The 18,205-nt window shown below is 47.4% G+C and overlaps 1 protein-coding gene across 1 annotated transcript in view; it reads left to right on the top strand.

Moving 5' to 3' along the window:
• SORL1 (sortilin related receptor 1) overlaps nucleotides 1-18,205 on the top strand; it is a 160,545-nt gene that overhangs the window by 102,247 nt on the left and 40,093 nt on the right. The window contains exons 24-29 of the mRNA XM_033861888.2: nucleotides 3,687-3,809; nucleotides 6,093-6,212; nucleotides 12,081-12,206; nucleotides 15,233-15,340; nucleotides 16,447-16,578; nucleotides 17,588-17,719. Of these exons, the coding sequence (XP_033717779.1) occupies nucleotides 3,687-3,809; nucleotides 6,093-6,212; nucleotides 12,081-12,206; nucleotides 15,233-15,340; nucleotides 16,447-16,578; nucleotides 17,588-17,719 (741 nt within the window). The remainder of the gene's footprint in view (nucleotides 1-3,686; nucleotides 3,810-6,092; nucleotides 6,213-12,080; nucleotides 12,207-15,232; nucleotides 15,341-16,446; nucleotides 16,579-17,587; nucleotides 17,720-18,205) is intronic.

Here is an 18,205-nt window from a genome sequence, read left to right as displayed (position 1 = left end):
TCTAATTGGTGATGCCAGCTTTGGCCTGGGTTGTGGGAACATTGGTATGTGTGCAAGTAGATGTCATCTTCGGACTATGTAATTTCTAAGGTCCAACTGCGAAAGTATGTGATTCTGTTTAGCAGGGTTTAAGGACAAACAAATAACTACTTATAATGGATAATCTGTTTACCGCAGAGTTGGCCATCTTTCTTCAGTTAATTTTTAGTAGCTTCGACATCATCTCCTAAGGAGGGGTCAGTCAGTAATGTGTTCACCCGTTCACTCAACACGTGTTTATTGAGGACCATGTGTTCCAGGCTCTGTGATAGGCCTGGGGATAAACTGGTGATCAAAGTGGGCACAGAGTTTACAGTCTGATACGGGGTCAGAGAAGTAACCAGCCAGGTACATTCGAGCCATGAGCGCTGTGATGGGGCAGCGCCGTGAGCTTCAGGAAGGGTGCTCCCATCAGACTTGGGGAGGTCCTTAGGAAGGGTGGGCAGAGGTGAACCAAGCAGAGGTAGAGGGAGGAAAGTTCCGGGCAAGGGAGCAGCATGGACGAAAGCCCTGAGGCCAGTGTGTGCTGCATGAACCGGAAAGCAGCATGGGTTATTGAGAACTTGAGTGGGAGCCGTGGGGTAAGGGGAGGGTGGCCTGGTGCCTGGGGCCCAGAGTAGCAAGGACCTTTGGACTTTATCAGAATTACAGTTTGGAATGACATTGAAATGACAGGATAAGATTTTGCCTTTGGAAAGATAAAGGCATGGGCAGAATGAATGAGGTGGGAGAAAGGCCAGAGCAGGGAAGCCAGAGACCAGTCTGAAGGCTTCTCTTCCAAATATTTTGCCTTTGGAAATCCAGAAGCTCGTTTCTCATTTTGTGCTATAAGGACAGATCAATGGGTGTGTCCCGTCTCTTGTGTACCCACCTTGCCTCTGGGGAAGGTATTTTGCCAGCCATCTGTAGAGCACGTGCCTGTTCATATGCCCCTCCTCCCAGAAAGCAACTTCAGGAACAGTCAACTCGTTAACTCATCTGGGCCCTGCAATCCTATGTACTGCCTTTTCTGGCTCATAGGAGGTTATTACCAGACCTTAATCATTTTTCCTTGGTTTCGGTGGCCGCCTTTCACGCGGAGGGAGAGGAGCTTACCAACAGCAGATTTGGGAGAGCACCAGCCTCTCCGTGTGTTTTTCTTTCCTACAAAGGGGACACTGATCAAACCTCCTGTACCTACCAGGGTCTCAGGAAGGTGCGATATTTGTGAGGGGATAGCCAGCGCTCCTTACAGACATTAATTGATATTAACATCATTGGAGCAGATTCTGCAAAGGAGTTTGTTATGGAAGAGGGTGGGCGAGGAGACACTTCTTAGAATTAACACTTTGTAAGAAAACTGCCCGGACGTAATGAGGCGTAGCGGAAGCAGAGAGCTGTAAACTAGATGACCTCGTGCTCCAGTAGCTCGGGATTCCTCCTGGGGTTCCTGGGCTTTGGTTTCTACTAGATGGATGAGCTGGGGTCTCATATGGGTTCAGTGTTTTGCGAGGAAGACCTCCCTCCATCTCCTTCCCCACAGCCCCTGAGCTGTGGCCTCACAGGTTTCCATGCAGAGTTGAAGCTTCTCCTCGGAGTGAAGTATGCAGCTGGCTCTGCACTCCTTCTGGTTAGGTGCAAGTGTCAGCCGGGATTTACCCTCCCGAGCCCCTGAGACTCGCTTTCTGCTCTGCTTTCTTGCAATTCCCCGCGGCTCGGGTCCTGGACTAGTCAGATGTGGCAGAGGTGAGGGGGTGAGGGTTGCAGGGTGTAAAACGTGGAGCCTGGGAGCCAGGAGGGTGGTGCTTATCTGAGCCTTCCTGAGGGTCTCCCTTATCAAGGAGGGGGCAGGCACCCTGTTCCTGGGCAGGGCTGCAGGAGGGGACAGGCCGTGGCTGGGCAATGCTGTCTGGAAGTTAAACGAGGCATCCCGTCAGCTGCCAGGGAAGAGGAGAGGCGTGGCAACAAAAGGCAGACGTGGGAGGGATGCTGTCGGCACATCCCCCTTCCTCTTCAGCAGGCTCCTGCCCTGGGTGGCTGTCAGCCGCTGGGGGTTTTGACATGAATCCCCTGCAGTCTTGTCATTTCTGCATTCATCCCCTGCCTCCCACCATGAACTCAATTACGGAGAAGAAACGGAGCTGCAAATAAGAGTGGCCGGGCACGTCTGACTGCAGGGTTGCCACCCGCCTCTCACTTCCTGATACTCCCCACCCTCTTCCCAAGATTCTGTTCTATCACGTCATTCCTTGTGGATTGGCTGCTCTAGGAGCAGCCTTCTTTCCCAAATCCTTTTCTGGAAGGTTCTAGGGCTTATGCTTAAACCCAGATAATTTCTGTTTAGAAGGGGGAGAAAAATCGAATTGTGTTCACATTCCGAGGCAGAAGGGCGAGAGTAAGGATGGGAGGAGACGTGACATTTGTTTAGAGCCCATTATATTCACAGCCTAAGGATGGGTGCTGGTCCCAAACGTGTTTTCTTATTGACCTTCATAATAATGCCAGGAGGGTATCTCCATTTTACAGTAGTGGGACCGGAAGCCCAGGGGGGTTGAAGTAAATTGTGGCTGGTGGAATTAAGACCCCCGTCAGGTCTTTGTGTCTGTCATCACAAGTGCTTGCCCACGTGACCTTATCTTCCTTTTGCTGTGGAGAAAACTGAGGCTCAGGAAGGTTAAAATTAATTGCTAGAGGAAGAGGCAGAGCCAGGATTTGAAACCCTGTCTCACCTGACTGCAGGGCCTCTGTTCCTGCTGCAGAATTTTACCTACCCTCCCTCTGTCCTCTGTACGGTGAGGAGGCAGCTTCGTGTGTAGAATTGGGCCTCCTAATGGTAGTTTTCCAGATGAAGGTATTTCTGCCATTTATTTAGGAAGACACCGTCACTTCTGAGGGGATCTTAGGAGGTTATATAGTGGAGCGGTCCCCAACCTTTTTGCACCAGGGACCGGTTTCGTGGAAGACAATTTTTCCATGGACGGGGGCGGGGGGCTGGTTTCGGGGTGATTCAAGCACATGGATTGATTATGGTCTCTGTGCAGTCAAACCTCTCTGCTAATGATAATCTATATTTGCAGCCGCTCTCCAGCGCTAGCATCACTGCCTCAGCTGCACCTCCGGTCATCAGGCATTAGGTTCTCATAAGGAGCGAGCAGCCTAGATCCCTCTCGTGCCTAGTTCACAGTAGGGTTCACGCTCCTTATGAGAATCTAATGCCACCGCTGATCTGACAGGAGGCGGAGCTCGGGCCGTAACGCGAGCGATGGGGAGTGGCTGTAAATACAGATGAAGCTTCGCTCGCTCACCCACTGCTCACCTCCTGCTGTGTGGCCTGGTTCCTAACAGGCCACGGACCGGTACCAGGGACCCCTGCTGTAACGCATCATGCTGTCTCCTAGCTCAGTGACAGTTTCTCACTCTTCCCAGCCCTGTTCGGATCTGGAATCCGTCCATGGAAAGATAGGCCCTTATCTCCCTTGGTTGTAAATTTCAGGTTCTCACGCAGTTTATTTTTTCTGTAAGTATAGGTTTCAATTCTGTTGTTGAAATTCATATTACAATTAAAATCTGCTTCCTCCTCTTTTTCAGTTGGCTTTCCAGTGGGATGTTTGTATTTGGGGGGAGTTGACTGGACCTAATGAAAATGTTGTCTCTCTTTCCCATCCTAGCTACTACCATCTGTGATCCGGACACCCAGTTCCGCTGCCAGGAGTCTGGGACCTGTATCCCACTGTCCTACAAATGTGACCTTGAGGATGACTGTGGCGACAATAGCGATGAAAGTCACTGTGGTAAGGGGACATGATGTCCAGGAATCCTCTTCCAGAGGGGGCGGCACCCTGGCTCATGGGATGGGTTGGAAATGGAGGATTTCTGAAAGCCATTGTGGGATTTATGACATCAGCTGCATGGCCACCTCCATTCACATGGTAGGATTGATTCATTCATAAAGTGATGGACCCTGCTTCCTTGCAGAGATGCTGTACACATGAGTGTGAGAATTAGGAAGATTTCTAAATGAATTCAGGCAGTTATTAACAGCTATACAGCCTTAGCCCACGCACGCCTCTGGGCAGCTATGACGTTAGCCTCCTGGAGACTCAGAGCTATACCTTTGTGAACTGTTTTTTCATTTTGTTTTGTTTTTTTTAACTGATCTAATTCAGTAAACCCTGTTAGAAGTCAGTGGATGGTACAAACGTTGTTTGAGCATCTGTTTTCTGCATGGACATTTTTATTTAGGAAAATAGTGTGTTGGAATTGAAGGAGTGGTAGGAATTCTCTAGTTCAGCCCTTTTGATTTCCGGATGAAACACCTGAGGTCCATAGAGGTCAGGGGGCTTATTCAAGGTGACACAGTTAGTTTGTGTCAGAAAAGGGAACTGGGACTGTGTTTCCCACGCCATTCTTCTTGCATAATCCTCCCCTGTCAGTTTCACGAGCCCTGTCTTAGTTGATGGGCTCTGGGTACCAAACCCGTAGCTACTGACTGTCACGGGAGGGAACAATACACAGAGTGCCCCAGCCTGGAGGGGAGTGCGTGTGGGGGCCGGATGCTGACCCTGCCGCTCGAGGGTTCGGTGAGGCCCTGTGGGCTCCCTGCCTGTACACGGGGGCAGGTCCAGTCCCGCTGTGCGTGTGCTTCTGGACGGGGCCTGCATCATCACGAATGGGGGGTTTGACTCACTGGGACTCAAATAAGGAGAGTGGGGGAAATGATCCTAGCCTGGATCTCCGAGCACTTCTCTGGGGGGGAGTGGTTACATAATTTTCCTTCACCTTTGTAAAAATACGGAGTTCCAGGAAACAGTCCTTGGGGTTTGCACTGTTTTCCCTTCATTCCTCCCACGTCCCCCTCTGCACTCAGAGGGTTAACGTGTGCAGCCAGTTTTGCTCTCGTCGGGAGGAATCGCCACGTGGTTATCTGTTTCTGATGTGTCCTCTCACCCGCTCACTGGACACATGTTGGACCGTTAAACGGTGTCTGTCCCTCAGATTCTCTGTTCGTGGTCCATTCACGCTGGTGCACCTGAGTCCACCTCAAGGTCTCAGGTCATCCCTACCTCAGATCCAGGTCCTCTTCGTGAGTCTCCAGACTGTTTCCTCATGAATATCTGCTCCCCAGTTCACCATCAACCTCTCTCACTGAGGCAGCCACCCCGGGCCCCTGGGCTTGGCTACTCCTGTTTTCCTAGAATCTTTACAATTCCATGTGAAAATTCTGTTTTGTTAGTATCCCCAGGGCCTACAAAAGATGTTGTCAGTGTAGTTGCCCCTCCTGTCCTGGTCAGACTGCCCTGGTTCGTTTGTCTCCGGCCCCCACCCTTCTTGAGACAGCGCCAGTGGCCAGCATCCCAGGAGCTCTGCCCGCAGGAAGTCACCAGCTTTTCTGTTTGGGCAGCTCAGCACTGATCTCTCTTTCCCTGAGCTGAGCATCTCACATAGATCAGCACACTCGGCTTTCTCATTACTCCTGTTCTGAAACCACAGTCTCTGGAAGTCTGTTTCTTGAAAATTTGGCTTTCTGGGCAGCCAGAGCATTGCTTCCCAACCTTCTTCCCGACATAGGAGGCATAGAAAATGATACTTGTAAAGTGCACCAAGATAAATGGCCAAGGCCGCTGTTGCCTAGAGGCAACTGGTGGCCAGAGTGTGAGGTGTCAGGATCTCAGCACACCTGTGCCCCATTTGCAGCGCACTACAGTCATCCCTGGGTATCCACAGGGTATCAGTTCCAGGACCCACCATGGGTTCCGGAATCCACAGGTGCTCAAGTCCCATAGGCGGCCCTCCATATCCACGGATTCCGCATCCACGGATTCAACATAGTAAACATAGTACATACTGCACAGCTGGCCAAATCTGTGGATGCAAGACCTGAATACCCGGAGGGCCGGCTGTACTTGGGCACCATCCTCGAGGACTTTCCATCCCTGGTTAAAGTCTTCATGCGTGGATCATCAGCGATCATAGGGATATTGGGTGCATCTCTAACCCTTAGGAGCTTTGACCTCAGAGACAGAATTCCGGGCAAGGTTTTGTGCTCAGATCCTTATCTGTGGTCTCACCTGCAGAAATGCACCAGTGTCGGATTGACGAATACAGCTGCAGCTCTGGCATGTGCATCCGCTCCTCCTGGGTGTGTGACGGGGACAACGACTGCAGGGACTGGTCTGACGAAGCCAACTGTACTGGTCAGTATTCCCTGGACTCCCTGAGAAGCACTTCCCTGCTCACGTGCTGGGTAGCATTGCAGCCCTACGTGATTGCAGAATCTAGGCTGTAAGAAATGGACCTTAGAAACCAGCGAGATCAGTGCTTCTCAAAGAGCTGGTCTTTGATAAGCTTGTGCCGAAAATTTAACCAACTCTGCTTCCTCCGTTGAGAAGGTCTTGCCATGAAAAAGTGTTCAACTGAACAGTCTCCTGAGTGATCGAGTGGATTTACATTTTGGCTCAAGCTTATTTCCTTAGGACCAGTAACAGAGTTTACAGACTGACCCCTGGTCTGGGGACCATACACTGAGTAACAGTGAACTAGCGCATGTTTTGGAATGCAGCATCAAGGGGTTCCCTAAACACTGAAAGCTTAAATTTTGCTTGCACCTGTGTTGGGTAAGATTTTATCGAAAGTAAATTTGGGAACAACATTAGAATATGAGAGGAAGGCTGGATGGTGTAAGGTAGAAGTAGTGTTGTAATTCTTCCGTTGGGTGTTAAGTTGACTCATGTTCACTCCACTGTTTTTTGTGAGTGAATGAATGAACGAGGGCCGTATGCATCATGGTGGACTCGGGGACAGCAAGGAGTTGGGGAAGTTGGAGGCAGGAAAACAAAGCCCACTTCTGATGAGTAAATTTTCTCTGCAACCTCCTCTAGAAATTGTCATTCCGTTCTACCCTAAATCCCTCCAGCGATGGAGGTAAAGATGTCTCCTTTAACCCTTTTGTGGCGAGGGGAGATCTGGTCATTCAGGCTTCATTTTGCCATCCACTGTGAATGGATCTTCAGTCTCGCGAATTAAATCCCTTAAGTCCCGTGTCTTAATCTCTCTTTCCCCCACGGTACCCCAGCAGTTCTTACACACCGCCCAGCATCCGGGAGCTCAAAGCATGCCTCCTAATTTGCAAAAGCAAATAAAAAGTAGATCTGATATCATGTCCCACACTTACGTATCAGTGTTGTGCTTTGCTTTAGATTTGGTTTGTGAAGGGCAGAAATGATATTTTACTCCTTTATATTCTCCCAGTGCCCAGTTCAGAGAACCTCTGTTGATTGGGTAATTGTACACAACTGTAACTCTCCATTCATTTTACTTTAGAGGTGACCTTACGGGACTTTAAGGAGTAAACGGAGCTCGTCAAAGGCCAGGTACATCACACAGGCTGATCTGTGATGTTACCAGATTCCACCCCCTCGTAAATTCGCCCCTCCCCCCATATCTTTTCTGGCGCAGTCTCGGTGTCTGCGCCTCTGCTTCTGGAAGGACTGCAGGCGATTGCTTCTCTCCGTGTACAAGCCTGGCCTGCAGAAGGAGGGATAACCAAGGTCCGCAAAGGAACTGCCATCAGCCCAGGAAGCATATGAGTGCTGTTCGGAAGCTTTGAGTTGGGCAGATAGTTGGTTAATAAATTAGAGGGGTGGGGCTCCCCTGGTGGCGCAGTGGTTGAGAGTCCGCCTGTTGATGCAGGGGACGCGGGTTCGTGCCCCGGTCCGGGAAGATTCCACATGCTGTGGAGCGGCTGGGCCCGTGAGCCATGGCCGCTGAGCCTGCGCGTCCGGAGCCTGTGCTCCACAACGGGAGGGGCCACAACAGTGAGAGGCCCGCACACCACAAATAAATAAATAAATTAGAGGGGCGCACCTGGGCATTTCCGTTTGTAAATTGCGGTATTGAAGGAGACTGAACATCTTGTTAGCACAAGCACGTTAGTCAAACGTGTGTTTTAGGTGCATGTGTCCATCCTCCACAAAGAATGAACAGCTTCAATTCTGTGGGTGGGCTTGTCGCAGACTCCTCGTTTTCTCTCTGGTTTTCTCTGGCAGGGCTCCCTGGGGACGTGTAGAGTGCTTGCACAACTGCGGCCTTGTTCCAATGGCTGCGCTTCCAAACCTTTTAAAGATGATTCTCCTTGTCTGTCATCTCAGAATAGTCGGGGGTCAGGTGTGAGCTCATTTTGATGTGTGGCGGGTTACTTCATTTCCTGGCCTAGTAAATTAAGTTACCTGCAGAGCCAAAAAAAATGGGTCGACTGACGTCCTGTGGGCCTCAGTTCTCATGCATGGTCTGTGCCGGGCATCTTCTTGGCTCTTCCCCTCCCCCTGTTTTGCTTTCTATGGAATTGAGTTTCCTTTATCCCTCCCCCTCCATCCCCCTGCATTGATTTTGAACGTAAATGTTTCATTTCTGTTCTTTTAGCTGTTGCCCTAGACATCTTATGTGTATTCCTAATATCTTTCCCCTCCCCTCGACCTGCTTTGATTCCAGTCTCTGACCACAGTTTCAATACTGACATACTTCGTATATATTTAGTATTTTAAAACACGAAATACTTCGTATTTTAGTTTTACGTTTTAAAAATCCTAAAATTAGTCATCATTATTATTTTTTAGTAACCAAACTTATTTATAGGTACTTACCTGTCTACCGCTTCTGCTTCTTGTACCTAATGCTTCCTTTCTGTGCACATCCTTCAGTGTTTCTTGTAGCAGGAGTCTGTGAGGAGTAAACTTCAAGTTTTTGTTTATAGAAACGTGTCTTTATTTTGACCTCAAACTGAATTCAGATGGATCTGGGTTTCTGGATTTGTAGTAATTTTCCCTAAGTATTTTGATGGAATTAGTCTCTTTTTTTCTGGCCTGTTTTGTATTGATTTAAATTCTCCTCTCAGATTATCTGTTCAAACAACAGTCTGACATTCTTTTCTCTCCAGTTGTCTCTACATTTTTTGCATTTTGTTTGTTTGTTATTCAGTTTCACCTACCTAGGTGTGGGAGTATTTTTATTTATCCTGTTTGTTTTCCTTCTAAAATCTGAGGATTTACGTTTTTCATCAATTCTGGGAAATCACAGCCACTATCTTTGCAGCTGTATCTGTTTGCTACTTTGTCTACTCTTGTCTTCAGCAGCAACTATCAGCCATTTGCTGGACTGTCTCATTCTGGTGTTCATGCCTCTGGTTTTCATATTTGCTGTCTCCTTATGACTCTGTGCTAGGCCCTGAGTTACTTCCTCAGATTTCTCTTCCAGTTCAACAATTCTCTTTTCAGCTGGATCTAATCTACTGTTTCACACACCCACTGAGCTACTTTTATTTCCATGGCTATGTTTTTTTATATCTAGAATTTCAATTTGGTTCTCTTTTATGTATATAATTTTTGGTGTACTATATGTGTGCTTTAAATTTATTTATTTATTTATGGCTGCATTGGGTCTTCTTTGCTGCGCCGGGCTTTCTCTAGTTGCGGCGAGTGGGGGCTACTCTTTGTTGTGGTGTGCAGGCTTCTCATAGCAGTGGCTTCTCTCTGTTGTGGAGCATGGGTTCTAGGCGTGTGGGCTTCAGTAGTTATGGCACACGGGCTCAGTAGTTGTGGCTGGTGGGTTCTAGAGCGCAGGCTCAGTAGTGGCATAAGGGCTTAGTTGCTCCGCGGCATGTGGGATCTTCCCGGACCAGGGATCGAACCCACGTCCCCTGCATTGGCAGGTGGATTCTTAACCACTGCGCCACCAGGGAAGTCCCTCTATTTGATTCTTTTTCAAATTCTGCCTTTTATTTTTCAGTGCGCTTTTCTTCAAGCTTTATGTTATTTTTTTACATTATTAATCATTCAAGTTGTGTTGATGTTAGCATTTCTTTTTCCTCGTTCATTTCCTAATAGTCCAGTGCTTTATAATAAGGCAGTGCTTCTGTTGTCACAGTAATTAATTCATCTCTTCTGCCCCACTTTTATTTGGCTCATGCTTTTGATCAGGTGTCACAACAGGTCTTGCTGAGTCAGGAGAGATCTGCCCAAGTCAGAGAATAGGTAGGAGGATAATGGCCTCTATTAGAAACCCTGGTATTCTAACTTCATGATCATTTGCCCCATTAGCCTTTCTGTTCTTAGAGTCACAATGAATCCTGCTCTGCAAAGGATTCTTCATCTTCCCCAAATTCTTTACTCTGTATTAAAGTCCATCTCTTTCATCCTTGTAATTAAAAAATATTATCGATTGAGCATGTATCATTCATCAGACACTCAATGACAGAGAGCTAGTAAGTTACTCAGAAGACAGAAAAATTCAGAAAAAGAGAGTATGTTAAGCATTCCAGCCCTACCTGGCCACTTGAATGAAATGGTGCAAATTAATTAGTCTTTCTTGACTCAGCATCTGTGATGGAATCTGGAGATCTCAAACATGCCCCCCAGAATTGTCATTTGGGAACTTCATTAACGCTCTGCAATTGTTTTCAACTGGAATTGAAATGCATAGGCTGAATAATAACAAGTACATCAGTATGGCAATGAGTTTAGGCGACAGTATCTTTTATGAAAGCGAGCAAGGCTTTGGTGAGGAACTTTTTGAAGGGCTGTCAGATTTGTAAAACCAATAAATCAGAAGTATTCCAGGCAATGGCTGTTACTGGGGCAAAGCTCATGTAACATGCATGATACACTTATTCCTCTTATCAGAGATAAGTATATTTTAAAAAGATTTTTAACGGATTCTGATTGCCAAAGGATGTAAAATATTGAAACTTCCTGTAGACTTATTTGCATGCTACCGGATATAGCCTTGGTCTTTGAGGAGATAAGTCAACAGATGATGGACAACCGTTTGTTGTAAAGTGGTTTGAAAAATCAGGTGCTTTGTATTTCAGACTACTGCAAAAAAATGGCCTCAAAGGCAGTAGAAATTCTAGAGGGCATTGGAAGCCCATTTTCCCAACCCTTGAGTCACTATTACCAACCATCTCGATTGAATAAATAACTATGGTGTGCACTCAACAACCCACTTTTGTTTGTTTTGCCTCCTTCTGTTGCTAGAACGTCCTGTCCGCACAGTTAAACCAAGAGAGCCCGTCTGTCTTGGTTATATTATTTTATGCCAGTTGTAAACAAGGCCAGCCCTGGCTTTCAGCAACAAACAGACACAAACTGCTCCCTGTGTCAGAGGAAGAAAGGGAAATCTGATGCAGAAGGCGCTCAGTAGTGTTGGTTGGGGTTGAGGCGGATACTATGCATCTGAAATAGTCTTTGACCGAGGTTTTGGAACGTTTTCTAAACGACTTCCAGGTGGCCTCAGCCCATGTATGCAGATGAACCTGTTAATTTATAACAGTGGCTCTGTTTCACTTGCCTTTTTTTTTTTTCTTTTAATGCCTGTAGAGAACACCCCATATTATTGGCTGGTAGATGTCTCTCTCAACTGTCCAGAAAGTTAGATTTTGGATACATCTTTTATTCTCTTCAGACCTGAGGTTTTCCACATTTGAAATTGGGTGGTTTATTTAGAATTATAAAATCATGGCCTTTCAGAACTTACAGGGGTCCTTAGATATGAAAATAGATGATGAAATTGAGGCCTCCACACAGTGGGGACCAGCTTTAGAACCCAGTCCCCTGAGCACACACTGCCTGTCCTTATCCTGCAGAATCTGGATGAGTGAGAAGATAAAGTAGCCAGGTAGAGTGGAGAAAGCCCAGGCTTTGGATTTGGGCAGCCCTGGTGCCATTACTTCATTATCTTTGTGAATGTGGGCGAGCTTCTTAGCGTCCTAAGCCTGTTTCTCATCTGTAAAAGGCGGAATACTTCTTACCTCATAAGTTGTTGTGAAAGTGACTGTTTTTTTTAACATGTACATCTGTGCTTGTAACACTGATAAACTCAGAGCCTCAAGCTGTTGGCCATTCAGGAGGCTGCGTTCCACCTTAAGGGCGGCCCCAGTTCATACCTTAAGGGCAGCCCCAGGTCATACCTGTGATCTAGTACAAGCCTTCTCTCCACTTGGCCCCTGATGGTGATGGGAGCACGGAGGTGAGGGACGTCTTGACCATTTCTCTCTTCTCTTTCTCTGGCAGCCATCTATCACACCTGTGAGGCCTCCAACTTCCAGTGTCACAACGGGCACTGCATCCCCCAGCGGTGGGCGTGTGACGGTGACATGGATTGCCAAGACGGTTCTGATGAAGATCCAGTCAGCTGTGGTAAGTGCAGATGCTTTGGCCCCACCCAGAGCATTTCCCATGTCTGCTGTTGCGGAAAATAGACCACAGACAGGCCAGGAAATTGAATGGTGTCCCGCTGGGCCCGGGTGCCCACTCTGACCACTAGTGAGCCCACAGTTTCTGGTGGCACTGCCGTGCAATGTGTAGGCCTGGGTTATGTAGTCTCAATCCTTGGGCAAGCAGGTTGCCTCACTGCTTGTCCATAACAACTTTGAAGAAAAGAAATAGAAACCCACTAACCCACCCGGAGCACTAAATGTAGTCACTTTACCAGTGTTCTGCCGGAAGTTAGCCAACAGTTACTATACAAATGGTATATTTTATGGCTAAGAGGTCTCTGTTATGGCCTCTTGGGAAAATGGCTTACCACTCGTTAAGGCAGAACTTGTTCAATATGATCTATTCAAAAAAGGATTCTGAGATAATCATTCGAAATTAACCACAAAATAGCTGTCGTACAAACACAATACATAAAAGGCTTTTTCACACCAAACTTTTAAAAAAAATTTGTTTTATATTGGAGCATAGCTGATTTACAATGTTGTGTTAGTTTCAGGTGTGCAGCAAAGTGATTCAGTTACACATACACATGTATCTATTCTTTTTCAGATTCTTTTCCCATAGAGATTATTACAGTGTATTGAATAGAGTTCCCTGTGCTATACAGTAGGTCCTTGTTGATTATCTATTTTATATATAGTAGTGCGTACATGTTAATCCCAACCTCCTAATTTATCCCTCCCCCCAACCTTTCCCCTTTCACACCAAATAGTTTTAAAGGTCTCTCTCCTTATCCTCTTGCCGTGTGTCTGCGGGAAAGACTTCCTGTTTTGTCCTTATAGTCTCAATACTCTGCTCACACAATACTTCTGACACTTCTTGGCCACCAAATGTGTGTTTTCCATATCAAGCAATTCCCCGACACCAGCATGTCCTACAATTTAACTCAGTCCTGACACTGTCTTCCTCAAGACAGTGTCACATCACACAGCCCCCACTTCAGATGCTAGTCACAAGTCCTATGTTGTCACATGTTCTTCTGATCAACCAGCTATAAATCTGGGTTCCTACAACCTCTTCTTTGGGTTTGATAATTTGCTAGAATGGCTCAGAGCACTCAGCGAAACATTTTTCAGTTTATTATAAAAGGTTATGATAAAGGAGAGAGGTGAACAGCCAGATGGAAGAGAGCCCAGAGCCCAGGGCAAGGTACAGGGAAGGCCATGGGCCTTCCACGCCCTCTCCAAGCCCCACCACCCTCCAAGCACCTCCACGTGTTCAACAGCCTGGAAGCGGTCTGAACCGCCTACTTTTAGGCATGGTCCATCATGAGCTCAGTCTCCAGATCTCTCCTCTTCCTGGAGTGGGGATGGGCTGGAAAGCTCCAGGCCTCTAATCGTTGCATGGCTTTTCTGATGACCAGCCCCCCCAGTCACCTCAGTAGAACAAAAGACATTCCCGTCACTCAGGAAATTATAAGCGTTTTAGAAGCTTGATGCCAGTAACCGGGGCCAGAGACCAATATACATCTTTTCTGTTATTTCATACCATACGTCCCTAATTTTCATGGGGTTGTACCATTGTCTGCGTGCTGTTCTATATTCTGCTCCTTTCATGGCACAATATTAAACAAAGATGTTTCCATACGTCTGTATTTCTGTGGTTAGCATTTTCATGGCAGATATCTTTTCTCTTTGTATTTTTGCTATAACATAGTTTTACTTAGTCACTCCCTGGTTGAGTAATTTCTGTTTCATACTGTCATGCATAGTAAAACTGTTTGTGTCCTTGGAAATGAAGGCTTCATTTTCCTTTGAGGTACTCCCTGGGGTATGTCCCTCAACATGGAAGTGCTGGGTCAAAGGTTCTGTTCGATTTCCATGGTTCTCATTAAGCGTTTCCAGAGTTTATTTCCGAGTGACTATACTGAAAGGTTCTCCATCAGTTATATATCGTATGTTTCCCCAAGCCTCCCTTGATTTAATCTTTTGAGTTGTTTTCACTAATTTAGTGAGTGGGCATTTGTCTTGTACAGTTTAAAATTTATACTTTTGAAAAACCTTTTTATGCTGAGTGACATTAACTATTTCCCCAACTCATGGTACTCCTTTACTGTTTCTGTTTGATGTCCTTTGAACAGTCTCCTAAGAATGATGACTTTTTACAGGATTAAAACACATTTTCTTGTCTTATCCCTGATCCTCCTGGGACCATTCCACCAAGAGTGGAATGGGTTTGCAACTGGCCTGCTGGCAGTGATTTTTAAGCCACATGTCTGGCGGTAGCTCTCTGTTCAGGAGAAGGGGTGACCTAGTGCTAAGAGTTCTATGCTAAGTGCGAAACCTAAGATTCTTAACATTTCTAGGACAAACTTTCTCCAAAAGGGCTTCGGTTTACAATTCCCGAAGAATTAAGACAGTGAGTGATTTAAGAGTGTCCTACTTTTTTCCATCCACTTGAAGCTTTTCTTTTAATTTTCATTAAAAAAAAAAATTTTTTTCAGTACGTAAGAAAAATCTGCTCCGTTCCCTCCCTTTGTTGTGTATCCTTTCAGAATATTTTTGTGCATATATGCAAATTTAAATATACTACATGTTCTTGTCCTGTTTTACACATGTAGTATGCCACGTACCTTGGTTTTCCACATAACTGTATATCTAGGACTTGTTTTTACGTAGTGCTTCTTCAGTCTCTTTGTAACAGGCTAGTGTTCCTGTGTACAGTAATTACACAGTCCCCTATTGACGGATATGTAGGTGGTTTTCAATCTATTACAAACAGTGCTGCAATGAATAACCTTGTGCCTCCGTTATTTTTGACTCGTGTAGGTAGATTACTTTTCTTAAGTGCTATTGCTGGGTCACCGTATGTATACGTCTGTAATACTGATAGCTCTCCGTAGGGTGGACAAATTTATACCCGTCACCTCCCCAGCCCCACGGCCAAACAATGATGTGAGTGCCTGCCTGTATCCTTATTCTGCTTCTTCTTGAATCACATTCCAGAGAAGAAGTGCAACGGATTCCGCTGCCCGAATGGCACCTGCATCCCGTCCAGCAAACACTGCGATGGTCTGCACGACTGCTCGGATGGCTCAGACGAACAGCACTGTGGTGAGTCCTCACCCTGCCTGGGGGGCGCCTTGTGGCTGTGAGTGAAGGGCACACATTGGACTAAATGCTTTCATTTCCTCAGTACCTGCCTGCAATTAGCTTGTAAATGCGGTGACCCCAAGTTCTCCACCAGGACTCAGAGGGATGGAGTTGGGGAGGTGCGGTTTGGGGGAAGGAGAGCAGGGGAGGGAGCCGTGGTGGGTGACTGTGGAATTAGGTCATGATCCATGATCATCTTTGTTCAACTGCAGTATGTCCTGTGAATGGACCAATGGTTTGGAATTGGACACTTATTTCTCCTACTTCATTGGTTTTCCTAGTTGCTGACTGTCACTTAGATAACAGTTTTAGGCCCAGTGACCCTTTTTATGCCCAGTTTTCTTGGACCCGGAAAGGTTGTCTGGAGTCAGTGATGCCCATCCTGGGGAAGAGCAGGCTGGAGACCCAGGGATGAGCCAGCGTGGCAGTTCAGGTCTGAAGGCCGCCTTCTCACTATGTCTTCACGTGGCCTCCTCTGTGCCTGCATCTCTGTTGCCTCTTATATGGACACCACTTCTATTGATCCTTTTGATCAATTTATCAATTGGTTTATCTCCCTTTACCTGGATTACTTCTGTAAAGTCCTATCTCCAAATACAGTCACACTGGGGATTAGGGCTTCAACATAATATAAGTTGGGGGCGGGGGAATTCCCTTGCGGTCCAGTGGTTAGGACTCTGTGCTTTCATAGCAACAGTTTGCCAAGCCCCATATTGGAAAGTCAGCAATTGATCGATAAGTGGTTAAGATCATGGGTGTTGATGTCAGGCAGCTCTGGGATTCAGGTTCAGCTCCACCCTCATCCACTGTGTGCTCTTGGTGAAATACTTAACACTGCCACCCCCGTGCTTCATTTGGAAAACAGGAGAGTGAAACCTCTCATCATATTGTCCTGGGAGTTTGACGATGTACTAGAGCTCAGGGTTTGCTCAAAGCAAGCGCTCGGTGACTGTGCCTGTTACTCCCATCTCCCGAATGCGCGTCTGGCCAGGGTGCATCCTCCCAGGGCCCACGAGGCCTCCAGCCCCGGGGGCTCACGGCCTCTTTCCTTTGCTGGACCCTTCCAGAGCCCCTCTGTACTCGCTTCATGGACTTCGTGTGTAAGAACCGCCAGCAGTGCCTGTTCCAGTCCATGGTGTGTGACGGCATCATCCAGTGCCGCGATGGCTCGGACGAGGATGCGGCGTTTGCGGGATGCTGTGAGTGGGGCGGAGGGAGGGGGGCCACTCGCGGGCACTGGAGAGACTAAGGGGTGCTGGGCTGCCTGGGGATGCGCCCCGTCTAGTTTACCAGGTCTCGATTGAGGGCCCAGTCTTGCCTTTTCCGACAAGGCTCACCTTTGTTGCTTCGGAAACTTGCTTGTTAGTTGTACAGATAAACGGGAGGACAGAGGATGACCGAGACCTTGGCCCACGTGTCAACTTCACCCACAGGATTTCTTGCGCCCCCATCACTGAGTGGCCCCCGTTGCCTTGCTGCAGTGTCTTCACCGCACTCACTTCCACTTTGCACGCCGTACACTTATTTTGTGGGCCGCCTCCCCCAGCTGGAGTGTGTGTGCACGAGAGCAGGTCTTTGTCTCGTTCACTGCTACAGCCCTGTTCCCCAACACTGCCCTGCACGAATTACATTGGGCTGGCCAAAAAGTTCGTTCGGGTTTTCCCGCGATGTCACGGACGAACCCAAATGAACTTTTGGGTCAACTCAATAGTAGATACTTGCGTCAGTCTGCTTGGGATGCCAAAACAGAGGACCACAGACTGGGGACCTTCAACAACAGAAAGGTGATCTCTCAGTTCTGGAGGCTGTACATCCAGGGTTAAGATGGCGGCAGGATTGGCTTCCTCTGAGGCCCCTCTCCTTGGCTTGTGGATGGCCGTCCTCTCCCTGTGTCTGCACGTGGTCTTCCTGCTGCGCCTGTGTCCTCATTTACTCTTCTGATAAGGACACCAGTCCTGTTAGATTGGGGCTCTACCCTCATGACCTCGCTTTAACTTAATGACCCCTTTCAAGACCTTATCTCCAACTACAGTTGCTTTCTGAGCTGCTGGGCCCAGGCCTTCCACTGACTCGCTTTTGAGGGATCCTTCAGCCGTGCAGTCTCTTGGTGGAGGACATTCGTTCTTTCCTCTCGTTTCCAAACAGCAAGTGTTATACTGAGCTCTTTGGTGTAGAAGCAATCTGGACTTTTCGGGTGTTTGTTCCTAGCTCCAGGCCCCGAGTTCCACAAGGTGTGTGATGAGTTCAGTTTCCAGTGTCAGAATGGAGTGTGCATCAGTTTGATTTGGAAATGCGATGGGATGGATGACTGCGGTGATGACTCTGACGAAGCCAGCTGTGGTAAGGAGACCTGGGCTCTGCCTCCTCGCTTCCCTGATCTCCGGGTTGAAGGCTCCTGAAGTTAAGGAGGGGGCGCTCGGCCCACTCCAGCACCGGCTTTGCCATCTCCTTCCTCAGCCACAGTTCCTGCCAGTTCTTGAATCCGTGTGTAAGGAATTGAGTCTTAAAGTGAGAACCTACCCCCTAGCAGGGGTCAGGGAGTATTTATTCTGTTTTCTTTTCTTTCCCCAGTTAGGAAGTTCACGTTATATATAAGGAATATTATGGAGGAGTTATGATAAATATTTTGGAATGTGCTTCCCCCTCCCCTGGAAAGGTTACAGATGCCACAATGTAATAGAAATCACTGTCACCATCACGTTATCATCAGTAGTTAGGTCATTCCTTTGGTGAAGTGTCAAAATTAAAACTCGGGTATCATTAGCAAGACATAGAGGCATACGTCAGAGAATGTGAGATGGAATCCAGGAAGGTGGGCTTTTGTTT

Source organism: Tursiops truncatus, chromosome 8 (genome assembly GCF_011762595.2).
Source record: "Tursiops truncatus isolate mTurTru1 chromosome 8, mTurTru1.mat.Y, whole genome shotgun sequence".
NCBI classification, from domain to species: domain Eukaryota; kingdom Metazoa; phylum Chordata; class Mammalia; order Artiodactyla; family Delphinidae; genus Tursiops; species Tursiops truncatus.
Note: the sequence above shows the minus strand (reverse complement) of the source record. Positions and strands in the feature narration are given on the sequence as shown.